General features: G+C 35.9%; 1 protein-coding gene across 2 annotated transcripts in view; it reads left to right on the forward strand.

Annotated features, from left to right (window-relative positions):
* The window catches only part of LOC575303 (integral membrane protein GPR155), a 34,587-nt gene extending 19,323 nt beyond the window's left edge, over window positions 1–15,264 (forward strand). The window contains exons 10-16 of one of the 2 annotated variants that reach the window (XM_030993512.1): window positions 2,946–3,036; window positions 3,723–3,915; window positions 4,696–5,021; window positions 5,603–5,763; window positions 8,058–8,090; window positions 12,628–12,768; window positions 14,015–15,264. In XM_030993512.1, the coding sequence (XP_030849372.1) occupies window positions 2,946–3,036; window positions 3,723–3,915; window positions 4,696–5,021; window positions 5,603–5,763; window positions 8,058–8,090; window positions 12,628–12,768; window positions 14,015–14,315 (1,246 nt within the window). In that variant the 3' untranslated portion in view covers window positions 14,316–15,264. The remainder of the gene's footprint in view (window positions 1–2,945; window positions 3,037–3,722; window positions 3,916–4,695; window positions 5,022–5,602; window positions 5,764–8,057; window positions 8,091–12,627; window positions 12,769–14,014) is intronic. The other variant, XM_030993518.1, reaches the window with a different exon arrangement.
* Window positions 15,265–18,517: the final 3,253 nt, after the last annotated feature.

Raw genomic sequence — 18,517 nt, forward strand, 5'->3', positions numbered from 1 at the left:
GCATTATCCAAATAAGTCTCCCATCCTGGTTGGAGAGTTTTACATACCTCCAAATTCTCACGTTGATTTCTTTGAAGAATTAGACGAAAATTTGGACTCTGCTCTCTCGGAAGATATGAGCTGTATTATTTTAGGTGATTTCAATTGTGATTGTATGCCACACCAACTTGATCTGAATGCTGAAAAGTTAATGTTTTATACAAATATGTACGGGCTAAGTCAGCTAATTGATACTGCCACAAGAGTTACAAATACCTCTTCTACTTTAATTGATTTGATATTTGTATCAGACAAGGAACTTTACAATGAATGGGGAATATTTGAAACTAGCATAAGTGATCATTATTTGGTGTATACGGTTCGCGATTTTAGTGCAAAGATCCATAACAAATCTGAATACGCAGAATTTCGCTCGTTTAAAAATCTTGACGAGGAGAAATTTTACAATGAATTGAGAAGTACTCCTTGGCAGGTCATAAAAGATATAGATAATGTTGATGTTGCGTGGGATATGTGGTTGACTCTATTCAATAATATAATCAACAAGCACATACCAGTATGTAAAAAGCGGATAAGAAAAAAGGCATGTCCATGGATATCTGACGAGATTGTTAAGCTTATGACGGAACGTGATAAAGTTCTCAAAGCTGCTAAAGCTAACAAAAGTGATGATCTTTGGGACACCTACAAATATCTAAAGAATACAGTTATTCATCTCATGAGGAAAAGAAAAAGAGAATATAATGCAGACCAGATCTCGCAAAATCATAACAATAGTAAGCAAATGTGGAGATGTTTGAGAAACCTGGTGCCTAAGTCATTACCTATATCTCCCAATAGCATAAATGTTGATGGTGCTAATGTGTCAGACAATGCAAATATTGCTGAAGCTTTTAATGACTTTTTCATTTCTAATGCTACTAAGATTACAAAGGACCTGCGAAGGAATAAGTCTCATCTGAAAGTAGACGAGGACAATAATATTGGTCCAACTCATTCGCAATTTAATTTGAATTTGATTACTGAGGATTTTGTATTGAAACAGATTGATAATCTGAGTATAGATAAAGCAACTGGTGAAGATCACATCAGCTGTAAACTTTTAAAGATGACGAAGAATGTTATCGCAGAGTCTCTTTGTGATATCATTAACAAATCCCTGTCTACAGGAGTTGTTCCACGTGAATGGAAAAAGGCTCGGGTAGTACAGTACCAGTATTCAAATCTGGAGATATTTCTTCTTTGAATAATTACCGCCCCATTTCAATATTACCTATCGTGAGTAAAATTATAGAAAGGGCCGTCCACCAACAACTCAGTGAATTCTTGGACGTGAATCAATTATTACACCCTAATCAGTCTGGATTTAGACCTAAACATTCAACAGCTACTGCCCTTGCAAAACTTGTAAATCAATGGTCGTTGAATATTGATAACAAAAAAATTTCTGGAGTTGCCTTCATAGATCTTCGTAAGGCTTTTGATACTGTTGACCATGAGCTACTTCTACATAAACTAGCTTGTATAGGTTGTAGTAATAGGACTATTTATTGGTTCAAATCATATTTAGGGGATCGACAACAAGTGACCCAATTCAAAGGAGCCAAGTCGCATCCATCAACCATCAAATTAGGTGTGCCACAAGGTTCAATTCTTGGTCCCCTTTTATTTTCAATATATGTTAATAGTCTACCTGAATGTACTCCTGAAGGTATCATAGATATGTATGCTGACGATACGACACTTACCGTCAGTGCAAATGATGCAACTGTTGTGGAAGAAAAATTAACTGTTGCGTTAAACAGAGTCATGGCATGGATTAAGGAAAATCGTCTTGTTCTTAACACTGAAAAAACTTGTGTCATGTTAATAGGCTCTCCTGCTAATCTCAAGAAAATTGAATCTTTTACCATTTCATTAAACGGCAATTTGATCAAAAGAGTTCAATTCACCAAATGCTTAGGACTTTTGATAGATGAAGAATTGAAATGGTCTAAACAAATCGAAAACGTAAGTAAACTTACCCAGAAAAACATTAGCATGATAAAGAGAGCAAAAAGTTTTTTGCCTCAAAAATCCTTAAAGTTACTTTATAACAGTCTAGTGTTGCCACGATTAGATTACTGCTCTGTTGTATGGTCGAACCGATTTCATTCTCATACAACTAAGCTGCAAAAAATTCAAAAGAGGGCCGCCAGAATAATATTGAACAAGACATATGACACACCGTCGGCTGATTTGTTCACAAGTCTTAAATGGATGACACTAGACAAGCGGTTTGAGTTAAGTCGCGTTATGATGATATATAAATGCGTTCATAACTTAGCACCTTCTTACCTTCAGGTAGGCTTAATCAATCCTAATGATGTACATGAGCATCATACAAGGCAAATAGACAGTGGATGTTTACGTGTGCCTAGATTTCACACTGATTGTTATAAGTGTAGCCCAATTGTTTCTTCCATATTTGAATGGAATAAGCTAGATAATTCATTGAGAACGGCTTCCTCTGTCAATTCATTTAAGAGATTGTTTAAACAAAGTTGTAATTTGTGAATGGCTCAGCCGTACATACACTACGTGCATGTTCTGTAATATTTACATGACTTATTCACATAATTGCGACTTAATTAATATTTTCCTATTGACATTACTGTTTACTAGGTTAATGATTATATTTATTTTGCAAACGAGTATTATTTTTGTAACTGTTCTGTATAAATGTTATAAACGATGTAAATATGTTCATTCAGGGCCCCATGGAAGACCACTACTTGTTGGTGAATGGGCTACCCTGTCAAAATATTAGAAATAAATAAAAATAAATAAAAAAATATGTTTTGAATTTCTAATTTTGAAATGACTTAACCTAGAATATGATATGATAAGGGTGATAACATTGGCTTAATATTTTTTTAATTTTTCATATTTTCTTTTATTTTCAGGATTCCTGTGATGACTGTGGGTATCCTTGTTACTGTGATACCATTAGATGATGCTGAGGTGGATGTCTTATATGAGATCGAAAAGCCACAGGTATTGATCTCTTATACCAAAATCTAGGAACTTTAATAGACTAGGACCAAAAAATCATTGTAAAACTGTATTTTAACCGCATGGTGTTCAATTTTTTGTTGTTGTAATGGCAAAAAGATTACGTTTGTGGGATCCTTATTTGTCTCATGAATTACAAATGATACATAAATGAAACGTACCTTGGGTGTTTACATGTAGGATAGAAGACGGGGCTATTATATGAAATATTAATATCATCATCCTATTCCTCAACTTACCTTTCAATAATCTTTCAAATATTGCTCCCGTTGTATGAACATTTGTATCTTAAGTTTCTTGCATATTTATGTCAGTTGCATTGTCAAATCATAATCTATCTCTCTCTCTCTCTCTCTCTCTGTTTCAATATCCCCCCCCCCCCCCTTTCTGACTTTTGCTTTCAATTAATTCTCTCTCTCTCTCTCTCTCTTTCTCTGTCTGTCTCTCTCTCTCTCTATCTCTCTATCTCTCTCTGCCTCTCTGTCTCTCTGTGTCTGTCTATCTCTCTCTCTCTCTCTCTCTCTTTCTATCTCTCTCTCTCTCTCTTTCTCTCACTCTCTCTCTTTCTTTCTCTCTCTTTATCACTCTCTATCTCACTCTCTATCTCTCTCTCTCTCTCTCTCCCTCTCTCTCTCTCTCTCTCTCTCTCTCCCTCTCTACCTCTCCAGCTCGTTGCCAGCATCATCATCCTCATGCTCAACCTGGTGGTGTCTCTGGTATCCCTGATCGGATTACATCGATGCGACCGGTTCCGTCGTCAGGGTTACCAGCCCATCCTCGGCAATGACTCCGAGGAGGATGAGAACGAGAGCAGAACCACAGTCAGTCTCAGCAAGTCAAAGCAAAATGTTGACAAAGAAGGTATAAAACTGTTTGTTTTTTGTTAAAAGCCCCACTGCACTACTTACAGCTACTTGCGCCCTCTATGTAGTGAACAATGCCTGCTGGTACCCCATGATCCCCTTTTTCTTGTGTAAATTGAGAGCTGATTTGATGAGATAACGACCTGTCAGTGACCTTGCAGGGAGGTCTAATCCCCCTGGCCAAACTAGTAGAGACAGGCTTTAAATCTTTGTTAATAATAATGATTATTTGATAATGTGCCTCTGCGTCTCAAAAGGATTTGGATATCATTACCTTACCCCAAAAATGTACAATGAAGCCTGTATATAAAGACCGCTCAAGGGAGACAATAAAAGTGGTCTTTATAGACAGGTGGTCACTATTTAAAAAGTAAGTTTGGCTGTAATGTAGCTTAAGCTCCGGCAGCCATTATCAGCGCATTGTGCATTTCAAGAAAATTAATCTTGCCAGGTACCAATTGAACCTCTGGTTGGAGAGACACAACCTCATGTTAAATGCCTTGTCTATGGACTCCTTGGATTTGATTCTTTCCATGAACCTTTTTCATTAAAATGTTGCCAATTTGATCGGGAGATAGAAAATCCTTGATTACCTGGTCTTTTCACGCAACACTTCTGATTACTTTCCTACACCCTATGCAATATTTTTTCTCTCATTATTCTCTCCATGGATGGATTATATTTCTTTCCATTTACCTTTTTCATTTCAATATTGCCAATTTGAAAAGGAATCCCTATCCTTGACATCTGTCTTTTCTAATCTCATTTGTTCTTTCAGGCGCTACCTCAGATGACTCTCCCACACCCCTGGGCAACGATTCCCCATCATCGCCCTCCTCCTCCTCCTCCTCCTCATCGTGTACCCTCGGCGACATCGAGGATCTCCCGAGCCTGAACGCCGCCATCAGCCGTCAGATGTGCGGCCGCAACTTTGGCTGTTCCCGCGTCCAGAGCAGCGAGTGCCGTCGCCTGCTGCTGAGGAGGAGCATGAGGGACATGAGCAGGCAGGAGGAGGAGGACGCGGTGATGCTGAACGAGGCGGAGAGACACCAGCTGGGTCGCCACATCCTTCTCCTCTACTTCCTCGTACTCTCCATGCTTGTGGTAAGTTCACTCAATATTATCGTGATGAATTTGGTCACAATTCAGCCACTTGTCTTACACATTTGCTTCCTTTTGTTATGCTGTTCCTTGTAATAACAATGTTATTTTTTAATACTCCTTAGGCTGTGTTTTGTGTTTCTAGTTTTGCAGTCAATCAGTGATCTTCTAAGAACTGCCCTTTCTAAAATTCTAGATTTTCATACAAATCCTTTATTTCGTAAATTGATCAATGTGAGCTCTTGAGCTGTATGTTGATGCAGTTTTATGACAATGAACACTAAAGATCCTATTATGTTGTTATAATTACTGTTTTGGTTCTCCTCTCTCTGTCTCTGTCTCTCTCTCTGTCTCTATCTGTATATATCTCTCTCTCTCTCTCTCTCCTTTCCTCTTTCTCTCTCTCTCTCTTTCTATCTCTCACTCTCTTTTTATCTCACTCTCTCTCCATTTCTCTATATCTCTCTCTCTCTCTCTTCCTCCCCCTCTCTCTTTCTCTCTCTCTCACTCTCTCCCTTCCTCTCTCTCTCTCTCCCCCTCCCTCCCCTTCTCCCTCCTCTCTCTCTCTCTCCCTCTCTCTGCAGGCTGTGTCACTGTGTTTCTGGAAGTTGATTGGTTCTAGCCAATCAGGGATCTTCTTGGAATTGTCTTTCCTTGACTGCATCCTGAACTATGGACAGGGGTTCATGGTGCTGGCCATCTTTGGCTTCGACACCGAGAATGTCATCATGCCCGTCGTCAGATTGTAAGTAAACTCTAATAGAATAACCGTTCCCTTTCCCCAACTACCTTTCTCTCCCTTTTCACGTTCTTTCCTTCTTGTTCGTCCTCCATTTGTCTTCTATCCCTCTCACTGACTTACTTAAAGCCCCACTGTACCTCTTATAGCTACTTGCGCCCTCTATATAGCAAACAATGCCTAATCGGTGACCATTGGTCCCCCATGTTCCCCTTTTCCTTATGTTAATTGAGAGCTGAATTGATGAGATAACCACCTGTCAGTGACCTCGCAGGGAGGTCTAATCCCCCTGGCCAAACTAGTACAGAGGGGCTTTAAATGTAATAATCATTCCCTTTCCCCAACTACCTTTCTCTCCCTTTTGAACGCATTCTTTCCTTCTGGTTTGTCTTCCATTTGTAATCTATCTGTCTCACTGACTTACTTAAATGTTTAAATTTTACAGTGACTAGCAAACTCTCCATTGGCTTTTTCTAACAAACCAAATTTGTATGTGCTTTTTAATTTGTTTTTCATGCCCAATCACTAAATCACTTTTGAACTTTTTTTATGTGCTTTTTCTAACAAAGAATATTAAAAGCACACTGGATGTTAATTTAAAAAAAGAAGAGCAGGGGGGGGGGTGCTGCTCCAACACATTCAATGTAATAGCCACCCCTGTATTAACAATTGTTTGTAGTGGCTACTTCACTGTTTACCCAATCCATTCCAAAGGTATTTGATAAAGCGCTTTTTCCTGGCAGTTACAAAGACAATCCTATATCTAATGCAAATATACCTAACGGGCAGTGGATTCTACATTTTAGTGGTGATTAGCTGATTTTGATGTATACACTTCAGCTTTTTTTCTTTTTTCCCCTTTTTTTACAAGCAGAAAAAAATTGACATTTGCTTGCAAAAGTACAAATGCATCATAAACATGGCATAAATACAGCAAGTATCGGGTGTAGATGGATACACTTTAATAATAATAATAATATTTAATTTTTATTATAGCGCTTAATACAAATGTCTCTCACCGCTTTACAAATATACATTTACTTTAATACCTAGTTTGCCAAAATAATCTCTCTGTATGTATAATATTGCCCTCTGGTAGCCCATGTATACAGATTATCATCTGTGTCTTGTTAATGTTAATTAATCCTTTTAAAACAGGATTTGTTTTCAGGGCTAAATTGGCAATAATAATATTTTTCTTTTATTACTGCATTGTTAAAATAAAATTTAAATGTCTCCAAAAAAAAAAAAGGGCAAGAATGTTGTCAAAAAGTTGAAAAATTTGTCAGATTCAATCGAAAACAATGATTTTGAATCTCTCAACCTGTTGCCAATTTAAGGATTTTAAATCATATTTGCTTTTTCGAAATTCCTGGTATTAAAGGGATTGTTTAACAATGTTAAATCTGAGATACACGGCCCTACGTGTTATCAGTGTCGGTGATATGGTGTAATAGTGAAGCCCTACAAAAATTGCGCTTCAAAATGATCAAGAAGTGCCTCAAAAAAGTAAAAATCTTTGAGTGACCGGTTTTACCATACTCGTTTTCCCCAATAGACTGTAGTGTTATGAAAACCGTCAGGCGAACGGTTTTCAAAATTTGTAATTCCAATCATAAATATCTTGATAATCAGACAGGCGATCGGCTTGTAAAAGTCATGGGGTTCCTGACTGACCTAAAGGTTTATAATTATGATTGCATCATGAGCTAAATCCAGAATTTTGTTTCAGAATCTGAGACAAAGTTACCGGATCCCTTTAAACGCAACATAGTCATGAACACAAATTAAATGAATATGTGCATAAATATAATCATGCATCTGGCATATCTTTAGGGCTCTGAAACAAAAGTTATTTGGCCAAACCATAAAATGTGGAAAGATTGTTGCTAAAGGGTTAACATAAATCTCAGGGAAGGTCAAAGTTTGATCCTTATGGTTTCTCTTAGTAATAATAATAATCTGGATTTATATAGCGCTTAAATACGTCTCTAAGCGCTTTACAGGTATTATAACCCCGGCCATCGGATTCATTCAAGCATAATGTGCACCATCTCCACTACCTATGGAGTATTTCTACCATATGGTCACTTTGAGGGCATAAGCAATTATTAATTTATCATATGACTTTGATACACAATGCTTTCTTAATCTTTTTTCCTGTCCTTTTTACATCTAACTTTACATTTTCTATCTGTTTATATCTGTGACTAAATGGTAAATTTCTAACACATTTTTGTGTGTTTTTGCACAACTTTTCCTTTTTTATTTGCATCTTTAAACAAATAATTGATTATCAGGATGACGAGATGCAGTAAGCCTTTCAAGAAAAGGTATTTGGAAGAAAGCAAAGCTGTGTGCGATGTTTTTTTATTTTATTTTATGTCATGCCTGGCTTTGCTTTGCTTTAATATGATATTTACTCTAATTTGAACATTGTTGGCGGAGTATTTATACAATGTATATGGAAAATTCACATACAAGCTCCTTATCTCATTACACCCCCTGAGAGACATACATGTAATGATGATAATGCTCTCTGAGTAAATGTCATTCTGACGCTCATCATAATAATACAGTCTTACGTGTCTTAGCGGCCACCTCTATATACAATTAACAACTAAATTATTCATGCCCTTATCGAGTTTCATCATTTCTTAAGTATGTGAAAAAGATATTTGTCCCGATTTAAGTTTCTTGAGACTGTGACGTAATAATGCTCACACCTAGAAATATTCAACAAAGGCCCCCATTCAATCAGTCCACCTTACATTTTAAGTTACAAAAAACATGAAATTTACAAGGGGTATGAATAATTTAGTCGTTAACTGTACATGTGAAGGCCACCTGTCTATAGTGGTCTCCCATATTGCTTCCCTCCAGAAGGAAATGTGTGTTGCAGAACCTGTCTGGAAAGGCCACCTGTTTTGTGTTTCCCTTGAGTGGCCTTAGTAGACAGGTTTGACTGTATATAGAAAACCTCTACACAAGCCCCTATCCCATAACATCAGGTGTTAATGCTATGTGAAAATGTACACTTTCTGTCCGACTCTCAACAGACAATATTTATTTATAACAAAACACATTTATTTATTTAATTAGAGTGTGCAAAGCTATTTATAACTTTAAAAGGGAGAAGGAAAAATGTATCACCGCTGTATAGTTGGTATGCTGTGATAGAGCTCAAAACAAAGTGCCATTGATATTTGTAATCACATTTCATTTTAAGGTGTGTTCTTTTGCACTTGTTATGTTGCCATGTTTTGTTTTATAGTTTGAAGGGTATTTTAATTTTTAGCATTTATTTTGTGTTTTGTTTTTATATCAATTTTTTTAAAATCTCATTGTTATTTTATTTTATTTTTTTTGCACCTGCTTGCAATTTTTGTGGCTAATAGTGGTGGTAATTACCAAATATTTTAGAGATTGATGTACATGTATGTCTGTATTAATTCACAAGCAGCAATCCTACTTTCCATGTAATTAAGTGAAACAGATTTTATTTGATTAGTTTTAAGATGTTAAATTTAAAAACTACAACAGATGCAATGAACAATTTACCCCTCTCCCAAAGCTAAATGATTGAAAACGTGGAAAGTGGAAATATTACAAGTAAAGTTACAAAGTCAGTGACAAATACAAATATATACTGTTTAATAGTTCTTGGTATTTTTCTTTGCTGCAAAATACATCAACTCCTTTGATAGTAGTTGATGGGGATTCAGGTATTTATACTGCATCAAGTTTTCCTTTGCTACAAAAATACAAAATATACTATCTCCCGTGTTTGTATATAAATAGGATTCAAGTAAGTTACTGTATAAAATTACCATATTTCAGATGTAACATTTGCATTTGCTACAAATACTTTAGTTCTAATAGTAGATGAAAATAATTATTCAGCCACTTTTCTGCATATATTCCACATATTTCAAATGAAACGCTTGCCCTTGTCACAAAATACATCATCTCGCATATTTATTAGAAGATGAAAATCATGGAGGCGTACACGTAGCTACTTCTTTTAAAGATAAACTTGAGTTCTGGTAATGCGATTGCATTGTGAAAGAAAAGGTGTGGAATGGATCAGAAAAGTTGATCATATAGCATGTAAGTAATGGTGTGTAATGCAAGGTTCTGGAGTCATCAAAATCATCATAAATTTGGCAGAGTCTTGGTAAAGTAACAATCACTTACACAGAAAGATGTATATGGGACAACACACATGGCGTCGGGGCTAGTACTACCCTGATTTCCTTATCTTTCTATGCTCATTACCCAGCCAGTATACATTTTCTTCCAAAATTGTTTGGCACATGACATTTATTTGTAATCTTGAACATTCAGTGTAAGTTTTGTTAGATTCTGTGAGAATTCATTTTACTTTTTAACCAGAACTCAAGTTTCTCTTTAATATTTATCCATTGTATTATTCTCATTAGAAACTTGAGCAGATAAGCTAAATACATATAGCCATAAGTGATCCAGTTCCATTCATAGTAGGCCTAGTTTTACTAACCAAGAATTAGCTTTGTATGCACAATTACACCTCCCCCGCCCAAATACACATACTGTACCTGTATCTAAACCTGTATTTATGCTACGGTCACAAAGATTCGTACGAACGATAATTTTGTACGAATCTCCGTTTTTCCATTGTCTTCCCGAATTTCCATTGTCTGATAATCGTTTGTACGGCGTTCGTAGCCGTTCGTAATGGCATTTGTGACCGAGGCTTTAGTTATCCCACAAAATGATTGATCAATTTCCTTGTGCCCATCATTTTCACTTTCATCTTCATTATCAACCCCGTCAAAATAAAAGTTTGGAAACTCAGGTTTGATCGACGATATCTCCCTTATCATGGGATAATTATTGCTTTGTTAGTTTGTTACACTAGAAAGTATGTTTATTCCTCTTTGAAACGATACCGTGTTTGTTATGATTTCGCAATCATGGAATGAGCAGTACATCAGAGTTGTGAATGCCATAGGATAGTTTGGTGACCTAACATTTGCTTCACTGACTATTGCTGTTGTGTTAAATTGGCACCTTGAAAAGGTGATATCCTGTATGCCAGTTGCTTACAGGGAGTCAGAAGTTACTGAAGTGGTGAATGCCATAGGATGTTTTGTGACCCGTCCTTCACTTTTGCGACTATTGCTTCTGTTGCTGTTATTGATGTTGTTGTTATTGTTGTTGTTTAAAATTGGCACCTTGAAAAAGTGATCTACATTTGCCACACTCAACCCAGGTGATGTAAATGGGTACCTGGCAGGAATTAATTCCTTGAAATGCTAGAGCGCCATAATGGCAGCACAGCTAAAGCCGGAGTAATAATTTCCAAATGTGTTAAGGTGCCTTGAGCATCCCTTGGGCTGGATATATGCACATTATAAATTTTGTTATTATTATCCTGTGTGCCAGTTGCTGACAGGAGTCAGAAGTTGCAATTGGTCGTTGAAGTGTGGCCAAGGGAGTTAGTAAGGGATTATAACTAAGTAAATATAGTTTCAGGTCCTCTAGATAAAAGTGATGCTAGCAAAATTTGAATTCTTGCTATGTATATTTAAGAACCTGTGGATTTGTAGAATAAAGAATTTATCTTTTAGCTATTGCGCATGGTTTTATCTTGTCGACAATATAGGGTTCGGTTTAAGGTAGGTTTAAGTTTGGGTCTATTCTAGTGTTGAATTTAGTGTTTGGTCCATATTTGAGGTAGTGCAGTTCATTAGTGTTTATGCTGGAGCACTTTTCAAAAGAGCATGGATTGTACATTACTACATTTAGTGGGGACAATAATATTAACTTAGTCTTTTGGACATTTACATTTAATTAAGTGATGGGTTTTTGGTATGAGTAGATGAATGGAATATATTCATAACTTTGGTAATCATTAGTCTAAAAACCCTCTGTTTTTGCATATTTTTCCTTTTTTTCTCTTTTATTTTTACTGACACATTACAAAATTTTGTCTTTATTTCATCATGGTTTATGGAAGTCTAGAAAAGTATAACTTTATGGGGATACCTGTTTTCAATTGCTTTTTTGGCCATTTGGCCCGGGTTTCGGTGTTGAATTATGAAGTAAGATTCAGGCTTGATTGTTCATTCTGGAATACTTCTTGGCAGTTCTGCTATGAGTGTTTTATCCATGGGTGGTGTACCATTCTTTTTCTTCTATTTATTTATACCCTTTTTAATGTAAAGTTCTAAGAAATGCAAAACATAAGTTTATCCAAAAGAAATATGAATTGTGGATGTGCTCACACAAGTTTGTAAGAATCAAGAGGTAATTTACTCATGTAATAGTATAGAGATTTCATATGAGTGTGGTAGATTTATTTACAGATTTTATATTTCAAGATTACTCAAAAATGCCTCTTCGGTTCCTTTACAGTGTTTATATGCAGGTTTGATTTAGAAAATTTATCTTTTAGTTATCTTCACCTTTCAAGTGATTATCAGATGTGTGCAAACAAGCTTATAATCATAAATTTCAATTCAATTCAATAAACAACAAATGCAGAACCTTTCATACAAATTTCATAAATTTCATAAATAAATGCAGCCACAATATGAATCTGTATGCTTCATTACATGAAAATAACTTCTCACATGCTTTTAGATATTGATTCATATCATTAAATATTGCGAGCAAAGAGAATGATTCAACTGCATGCATCTCAGGGCAGTTCCATGAATGCATGGAGTTTCTTTGAAATGAATGATGTGCTGTTGATAGCAGGACAATATTAATGCTATAAAGTATCAAACATACCTGTATCCACTTATTACTTCTCTCTTTCTCTCTCTCTCTCTCTCTCTCTCTCTCTCTCCTCACACCCTGGATGCTATTCTGTGTGAGTAGGGTAAGGAGATGTATCTATGGGACTGAGAAGGTGCACCTCCCCCGCCGTGATTCCCTCAGTCCAGAGGTTATGCAGACGTGTGAACAGTTCAAGACCCATCATCTTGCTCGGTGCAGGGACGTCATCGTCACTGATCGAAAGTAAGTCTTCACCATTCCTTCTCTTCACATGGAAGATGGTAATGGATTGGCACCAAACTATTTACAAAACCTTGTTATGCATTATACACCAGCTCGTAGTCTAAGATCATCACACTAGCATCTTCTTAAGATCCCCAAGACATCAAACCATAGGTAGCCTGTGGTGAAAGGGTCTTTTCAGCTGCCAGCACCTTCTCTTTGGAATAATTTACCATTTAATTTGAGAATCATAACTTCCTTAGAGACCTTTAAATCCAAGCTGAAATCTTATTTTTTTTAACAATACCTGTACTTGGCACTATGACCCTCATCCAAACTCTCTCATTATTTCTATTTTTCTTGTGGGCCTCGGAATAGCATTGTCTAGATAGACAGTGCTATATAAATGGCTACCTTTTATTATCATTGTTTTTAGATGCATTTTTTCTTTCTTTTTTGTTATTAAACTATAGCCTTGAACAAGGTTTTTCAAATGTAACATACAGTCAAATTCGTTTGAAAGTTCTCATATATCACATCCAAACGTACAAATTTCCTGTCTTGAGTTCAGATATTTTTCCTCAGTTCTTTAAGGGATTATTTAGTAGCAGCTTGAATCTATTTGCCAATCATTAGCATGTCAGAAAAATGAAAAATTGATCATATTTGGAATTAAGTTGGTGAAGTGAATTTAAACAAATATTGGTGCTTTGAATTGTCAAGTATACCTGGAAATCAAAGAAAACTCTTTTTCCAGTCAGAGAATATTCATGGAATTTTATTTGTCCAAAGAAGAAAGAATCAGTGTCTTATCTTTTGTTTTGTGTCCATGAGGAATAGATATTTTGAAGACATTTAGACTGGAAATAAGTTCAAATAATCATCCTAGAACTTAGGATTTTCATCAGAGAAATGAGGACATTTCGTTGGGAACCCTAAATTTGGTTTATATACTGATATCATATTATCATTTTGTGTTTGTTTCTTTTCAATTCAATTCAATTCAAGGTTTATTGAAAAATATTTGCAGCTGTTGGTGGCTGAATTGTGATATAGTTCACAGATTAAAACATGCAAAATTACAAAATATACATATCAACTACAATTAACATAGATTGGCATAAATTTAAAATGAAATATAAAATATATGGACAGAAAACCAAAGAGTTCAAATGTGAGTTTCAGAAAAATGGGTTGTTTAAATTACATCAGGAGTTTAGCGATTATTAAAAACCATTGTAAACATTGTAAACATCTTTCCCCTCAGATATCACTTGCGAACCTACAAGAAAGTCTTCCGCGGCTTGGACCTTGTGGATTGGCTACTGGAAGTGGGTCTTGCGGTGGGCCGCAGCGAGGCTACCAACTATGCAACACGCCTTCTGATTGGACGAATCCTGGAACACACCCACCAAGAACATCATTTCCATGACAACGGGCTCTTCTTTCGATTTGTGGCGGATGAAGAGGAAGGGGGAGGAGGAAGCGGAGAAGGGGAAGAGAATGGCAATGACAATACTAGTGATCTCATGGAAGATTCTTCTTCTCCGAGGGCTGTAATGTCATGATAAGGGATGCGTTCCATATGAGATGCTAATACCAAACACAGATTTCATGATTGACATGCATATCTATAGAAGATCTTGAAAGAATGAGGGAGGAGAGGATGTATGAAGAGGAAGGTAGGAGGACAATGGCAATTGCAATAACAATGATCTTATGGAAAATTCGCCAAGAACTGTATTGTCATGACAACAGATGCTTTCCATATGAGATGCTAATACCAAAGACAGATTTCATGATTGACATACATACATATCCATAGAGGAACGTGAAAGAATGAGGGAGGGGAGGATGTATGAAGAGGAGGGTGGGAGGAGGAGAATGGCAATTGCAATAACATTGATATTAAGGAAGATTCAACAAGGATTGTATTGTCATGACAACGGATGCGTTCCACCTGAGATACCATCATCACAGACTGTTGTTATTGTTTGCATATTTATTTCAGTAAGATGAAGGATGGAGAGAAGGAGAAGAGAACAGCAAGAACAATGAGCTCTTGAAAGGTCCACAAGAATCTGATGTCATGACAAGATGTAAAGTGTTAACATTTTTATAGTTTACGTACTTCATCCATTAAAGTTTGAGGATTTGAGAGGAGATAACGGGATGGAAATAGAATCCAAGAATTTCATTTGAAGAATCAAAGCCGAGCAGCATTTAACCTGAACAAATACGCTTCCACCATCGACTCTAATGTTTCTGGAGCATGCATTCTGCTTTAGCTGCTCTTGAGCACAACCGAACGAGGGCTTCTCCCCACAACTGACTGCAGCAAAATAATGCACCCCTTTTAATATACATGCATGAGCCTTCCGTTCCACAGTTACAGTAGAATCAATATCGCAATTTTCTAGAAATATCAATATTTTACATTTTGGTACTATGGTGATATGGTGATGGTGGTTATTTTACCCGACTGCTAAGAAAGCATAAATGCTTGTAAGTAAGCAACCAGACGGCTGATGACTTTAGGTCCTCTCCGAGGGACCAGGTAATGAGGATTAATGCCTTACCAAAATGCACAAGCGCATCGACTTGGTTTCGAACCAGGGTCACCATCCAGTCGACCACTGCTCGACCGACTGAGCTATTACGAAACAGGGTCCCTTTGTTTCATTTACCTCTTTAAAAAAGAGAATAGCTTGGCCATTTACTTGTGAGAAGAAAAGAAATCATTATGTAAGTGAAGGAGAAAAGAAGAAATTGTATGTAAGTATAAAAAGAAGAACACCTTTTTATTTACATGTGTGCTATGTACACTAACTCAGAGTAAAAACTTTTAGCACAAATGGCCTTCGGGTCAGATGTGATGCAATATTTGTTTTCTTGCAATTCTTGTTATGTCCGAAGATCTAAGATTCATAGACAACTTGGTATTCCTTACCGGGAGAAACTTCAATTTTTACCAAAGAATAGACATTATAGTAACTATATATACATTTACATCAGTAGGGCGTAACCAGTTTGACATCTGAGGCAATAGTAGAGGGTGTACAGACTGGTTTCGATACAGAGGGTAGATAATTTTACTATTGCCTAAACATTTTATGCTTATTATTTATTTTGTAAAATGATAACTTTTATCCTTTCATTTGATGAATCACCCTCATCTTAAAGTGCTTAACCCTAGAGTCGACCGGCGGGATTAGATAATTAACTGACCTGTCATTAGCCTTTTCTATCGACCGTAATTACTTTCTAATGACTGGTTACGTGTTAGGAAATCTGAATGCCTTGTCACTTATCCGTTCATTAGGATCTGCATGTGTAGGTCATGTTACATTTAAGTACATGTATTTGTGGTCTTATTGGTGGATCAGTCAGTTAATTGTGACTGTAGAATTGTAAAATGTAAAGCTAAAAGAATTATTTGTGCAAAGGGGATGTGGAAGTTCTGTGTGTGCAAGATTTGTGTCAATTAATGGGATGATCAGTTAGATAAAATAGAATATAACATTAACAATGGTGCCTTTTATCAACTCCATTCCTTCACGATCATTTGTGTGCTTATATTTTTGTGTGAATAGATTTCATCAACTCGTCCACTATATTAAGGTCATGTACAGTTTTGATAAGCCTTTAAAAAACAATTAAGATTTCTTTGGTTTTTAGATGATGAATAACAAGATATTAGTTGTACAAAGCTGCTGGAACGTTTTTTTTTCCTCGTCTAATGGAATACGAAACAAATGAGAGGTTACAAATAATTTAAATGTCTGACCCGGCACATCAAATCCAGCAGCAGCAGTTTGCTTCAGACACGTGTATAAAAACCTACGAGGTCTGTGTTTCTGCTTGTTTTGAAATATACATTGTTGAGGTTGCTGTGTGGGGAGCTAAAGTACCCCTTTACCGGACATTTTGGTAGCACGCCGCATGCATCCCTCCGTTCACGGAGTGGGAGGGGCGGGGGTCGGGGTAGAAGTATCCTAGCATAGAGCACTATGTAACCATGATCTGGGCTCTTTTTCATAAAAACAATAACTGTTATAAGGTAATGAAATCCTGGCATCTGATTGGCCTAGAGATAATTTGTCATAGAATTAGAGCAATTGTAATGGTTTGTTTTATGAAACGTGGTCCTGGTACGGGTTTCACAAAGATCCTAAGTTGAACTTATCTCTAAGTTGGACTTAACAATTATGGAAAGCCATTGGTATCTTTGAAAATATTTTTGTAAAATTTATTTTGAAAGGCATAAAATGTTGATTCAAATCATTCATATTTTCTATTATCAAGGAGATTTCATGTTCCTGATGTGGAATTTATGAAAAGTCTAAAATACTTCAAATTTGCTTTTGAATGTATTTCATTATAAGGCTACAAAGTCCAACTTAGAGTTAAGTTCGACTTGGAATCTTTCTGAAACACCCCCTGGTGTTCTTTTCAGCTGTTTACACGAAGTTCATCAGAGATCATTGATAAAGCATCAAAATACCTTTCACATTTATCTTTCGATACAAGTAGGACAATGTAAGACAACACATCATTCCAAATTTCTTTATGCTATCAAAACTGTACGTTGGCTTTCATAATATACTTTAATGAAGTGATTCATTACAACTTTGGAAAATCTGTGTAATATATCATTGTATCATATATTAATTTTATATGTAATCTTGCTTACCACATGTGCATTAATTGTTTATTTATTTTTATTTGAGACTAGTGCTTAAAGAATTGTCGAACCAAAAAACAGATATGTGTGCATAAAACTAGAAAATTTTGTGAAAAAGTTAAATTTTCTAAAACTGTCATGTGATAAAGTAATAGAATAAAAAAACAGATTTTTATGCAGTTCGCAAGGCCTTTGTATTCTATATATGTAAGAAGTTAAACCCTGTGTATGGGGCTTGCACTGAACGTAAGTAGGATTTGAGTTCTGTGCGAGCCCTAATCTATGCGAATACATAAGCGTGTGTTACATGTAACTAGTCTATATGATCAGTAAATTATAGAATAATATGTCCATGTAACATGTGATTAATTCTGATATTCAAATCGTTTCATTTTAATTGTCTACTGTTGAATCAATGCATTATTGTGTCTATGCCCTTAACTGGGATTCCAGTTGTATTGAAATACATCATGAATGATGAATCTAAAAGATGTGTAAATCATAGTACTATATGAAGGATGTTATATAATATGTATAATTTTGGAAATTGGAAAGGAGAAAATAAATGGACAAAACGATAAATTTTCAGTATTTGTGAGTTTATTTGTGTCAGACTTATTCTGTAGATTTGAAAACTTGCACCATAATGCATGATTGTATACAACATAAATCAAATTACCAACTCACATACCCTGGTCTAGATAAAACAATTAAAAACATGTTTATTGTAACATGATCACATATTATCTGCATCTGCTCCTTCAATCCATAGAGGTACATGCAGGTGGTAATAACATGTACAAACATATTGAAATTGGCATACCACAACTAAAAATTGTAATGAATTTCGAAATAAACCTTAGATCAGCTGCATGATTTGAATAATTTCCCATTACACATGAAGACAAAATCAAGATAAACTTCAGCACTCGTGCTAATAAAGGTCCCTTTACCTTTACCTGTTTGGAAAGGAATTTGATTTTTGTCAATGATTGTTGAATTCAAATATTAAGTACACTTGGATGAAATAAAACCCAAGGATAATACCGGTAACTGAAGTCTTTATCAAAGATGCATCTTCTTTTA

The sequence above is a fragment of the Strongylocentrotus purpuratus genome, unplaced genomic scaffold (assembly GCF_000002235.5).
Source record: "Strongylocentrotus purpuratus isolate Spur 01 unplaced genomic scaffold, Spur_5.0 spur5_contig_848, whole genome shotgun sequence".
NCBI classification, from domain to species: Eukaryota; Metazoa; Echinodermata; class Echinoidea; order Camarodonta; family Strongylocentrotidae; genus Strongylocentrotus; species Strongylocentrotus purpuratus.